This window comes from Octopus bimaculoides, chromosome 28, assembly GCF_001194135.2.
Source record: "Octopus bimaculoides isolate UCB-OBI-ISO-001 chromosome 28, ASM119413v2, whole genome shotgun sequence".
Taxonomy (NCBI): domain Eukaryota; kingdom Metazoa; phylum Mollusca; class Cephalopoda; order Octopoda; family Octopodidae; genus Octopus; species Octopus bimaculoides.
Window position 1 is genome coordinate 17,835,747 of NC_069008.1, and position 3,894 is coordinate 17,839,640.

Below are 3,894 nucleotides of genomic sequence, written 5' to 3' on the forward strand. Positions count from 1 at the left end.
TAAACAACAACAACAAAAGCTGTAAAAACTGTTGTTTGTAAAGATAACGACCGACCAGACACGAGAGAAAAAGGGAGAGGGTGGTTCTACGTTGTTAGTTGTGAAACCTGCTAGAAACAGCAGCCAGAATCTCCTTCACTTCATACTCAGACGTCTGAAAGAAAAACAAGAAATCGAAAACAAAACTAATCGGTTTCGTGTTGGATTTAAAAAAAAAAAAGGAAAAAATACAAGGGGTGGTCACGATTGGAATGTTTTTGATGAAAAGTACGAAGGATCAGAGGTAAACAACGTTTATGGACTCAGATAAAATTAATGTCTTGTAATAATTAATCCCTAATTAATCTGTTTTTATTCAATAACGGGTTCTCTACCTGTTCGCTTCACGATCCGCTAGAAATAGCAGCCAAATCTCATCTCATCTCAGCAAAATTGACAAATATAATCACACACACACACACACACACACACACATGTGTACGTAATCTATACATATACACACATACATTCGGACATACAATAATATAACGCTCATACACATGTATATATACACACACTCACCCTTATAACGACGAAGTGGTCATGGTTGAAAAGGCTTTGACCAGAAGAAGCCTACTCGGTCAAGAATGACCACGGGTTAAAGAAAAAGTGTCTGTTACAACCTTTTTTCCAGTTTCGTTTAAAAAAAAAAGCAAAACGTAAACAAGAATAAAAGAAAGAAAACAATTACAGAATTATAGAATTATAGAATAACAGAACAATAGTGCGATGGAATAATGGAATGATAGAATTATGGAATGACAAGAAATAGCAGCCAAATTTCAACGTTGCTGAATTAGAGGAATGACAAAAAGAGAAACAGGAAAAAAATCCTGATTCCACTGAATGATATAAACTGATCTATCTGTCTGTCTGTCTGTCTGTCTATCCATCTATATTTGTTATCTTTTGTTTGTTTCAGTCACTAAACTGCAGCCATGCTGGAGCACCAGCTTGGAGAATTATAAGTGAACAAATCGAACCCGTTATCTATTTTATTTTAAGCCTGGTGCTTATTCTATTGACCTCTTTTGCTGAACGGCTAAGTTATAGGGACGTAAACAAACCAACACTGGTTGTCCAGCGGTGGTAGGGAACAAATCCTGACATGAAGACACACACATACACATACTATATACATACATACATTCATACATATATATATATATATACACATGTATATATATATATATATATATATATATATACGACGGGCTTCTTTCAGTTTCTGTCGACCAAATCCATTAACAAGGCATTGGTTAGTCTGAGGTTATAGCAGAGGATACATTCCTAAGGTGCCATGCAGTGGGACTGAACCCAGAATCATGTAGTTGGGAAACTCTTAAAAAAAAGGTGGAACAGTCATAGTTGGAATGTCTTTGATCACAGAGCCTTCCTGGGTAAGTGGGTAAGTGTTAACCACGGGCTAAATAACTTTCAGTGAATTTCAAAATTTCTTTCTTTGTATTCTTCATTAAAATGGAATAATGGAGCATTGGAATTATGGAATGACTCAACGAACTGCAAAATCTCAAAGAAAATGCCAGCAGGAATGAATGTCCTGAATTCCCCTCTCAAAAGACAAACCCTTAATTCTTAACCACAAATATGACCCCACTAACCCTACAAATATACGAACACTATAATCATGTAGCATTTTAAGTTTTGGTAAAATGTCTCAATTTCTCCAAGGAACGCTGAAGGAATTCACAAGAAACTTCTAGCTTCTTTGAAATGTGTGAAGCAATAAAGATTGCCTAAGGAACCCTCTTTTATTGTAAACTGAGATACCACACATTTAAGAACTCTGGAATTATAACTTTCTGTCAATTCAAACTATATATACTGCCCCCTACACACAAACACACATACATAGCAACATATACACATATATATTTATATATACTATTATATATACTAATCTTTCAGCTATGTAATGCTTTTTTTCTGGCCCTACAATCGCCTCCATTTTTTATTCTGTTATTAACATATTTAAATTGTTACACTGGATAATAATAGAATCAATGATATCTTCACAAATTATCCTTTCGTGAATTATTTGCTCCTCATATGTATATAGATATATATATTCTTTTATTCTTTTATGCATTTCAGCTATGCTGTGGCCATGCTGGGGCACCACCAATATTATCATCTTTCCAGTGGTCATTCTTATGTGATTGCCTTTTGGGGAAAGTGGGAATTCGATATTGCTGTCCTTTTTACACACACACACACACACACACACAAATCTCTGTCAATTCACCAGAAGCAATAAATTGCAGGACTCAATACACACATTGAGTGTTCTTTATTACATTTCAAGTGAAGGGCTCCGAATCCCAGGACCCAGAGCTGCTCCTTTCGGATCATCCGCTTGTAAACTGAACCCAGTGTCCTTTTTGGATATTCTCTGTCAGAATATTTTTCTGAAACATGAAATGAAAGTTTGACGGAAACACTTATCTTAATTATTCTTTCATTTCAAAAAAACCTTTTTGAATGACATACATCACCAAGGGGCGCTTACATCGTTAAGAATTAAGGAGAGGAGGATATATACCAAGGATGAGTAGATACCACAGAGTTTGTACAATAACGACCCCTAATTAAGGAGATCTTACTAACTTCAGTCCCTTTTCCATAAATCAATTTTTGAAGAACTTTATATTACACGACCCCGATCCATTGTCGTTGTGTTCACTGTTGACATTCTTGCAGTAGTGAAACATGTCAAAGACAGGGGCAGAGCCCAACAGTGCTGGCCTTGTCCTCGCCACACATGAAACCAAGGACAACAACTCCAACAACAACAAGAATACCATTGCAATGTCTGTTGTGAACACCAGTAACAACAGCAACAAGGAGTTTGAGCAGAAACAGTTGCCGGCCGAAACGAGGTGAGAGCTTTTGTATTTTGTTGGGAGGGTCATTATGCCAATATTGACACACCCACTGGTTCAATTCCACTTCTTTATTATTAGTCAATTGACTAAAATATCCGATTGTTTTGTTTTTGTTTGTCAAAGTGCTTTCATTGCTGCTTGCAACTTTTTTAATGACTTTTGACTGCTGTTGTCTGTTATAACAACAACAACAACAATAAAAACAAAGTATGCTGGATCCTAGATATAGCATGCCCTGCTGAGAACAAGGTATGTGATAAGGAAGAAAGAAAAGTCGATAGATATGACAGGTTAGCTTGGGAAGTTAAGAAGTTGTGGTCGATGAAAAAGGTGGCAGTAGTAGCAATAATTGTCGGAGCCCTGGGAACTGTGAGTAAAAATCTCGAGAAGTACGTGGAACAAATAGGGGCTGCAATAAGGGTGGAGCACTTGCAGAAAACAGCACTGCTTGGAACCACTTGAATACTCTAGAAGGTGCTCGAAAATTAAGGGGTGTTACCTTAGTTCACAGCCAACACTGTAGAGTACATCTGCAGCATTAGAAGCTGTGCAAAGGCAATAATAAAAATAATAATAATAATAATGATAATAATAATAATAATAATAATAATAATAATAATAATAATAATAATAATAGTTAGCATTCTTCCTTAGTAACAGTTACAGAATGAGTCATTCTTGGTGTTGCTATTTCAATTGTTTCTGAGAAACTAAAGACAGGTGTTTTTTCTTTCATTCTTTAATAAGAAATAATATTGGTCTGTTGACAAGGTCAAGAACCACACAAATATAGGTGTGTGTCTGTGTATATATATATATATATATATACACACAGCTATTCTGATTATATGTCTGTGCACACGTTTGAATGTGGCGTGTGCCAGAGGGTTTGCAAATCCAATGGGGGTCTTAAAAGACATGTTAGGATCCACAATGAGCAGAACTTACT

At 35.9% G+C, this 3,894-nt stretch overlaps 1 protein-coding gene across 1 annotated transcript in view; it reads left to right on the forward strand.

The window, feature by feature from the left end:
• The first annotated feature begins 114 nt into the window (after window positions 1-114).
• The window catches only part of LOC106872264 (WD repeat-containing protein on Y chromosome), a 91,170-nt gene continuing 87,390 nt past the window's right edge, over window positions 115-3,894 (forward strand). Inside the window, exons 1-2 of the mRNA XM_052977508.1 lie at window positions 115-283; window positions 2,155-2,939. Of these exons, the coding sequence (XP_052833468.1) occupies window positions 2,770-2,939 (170 nt within the window). The 5' untranslated portion in view covers window positions 115-283; window positions 2,155-2,769. The remainder of the gene's footprint in view (window positions 284-2,154; window positions 2,940-3,894) is intronic.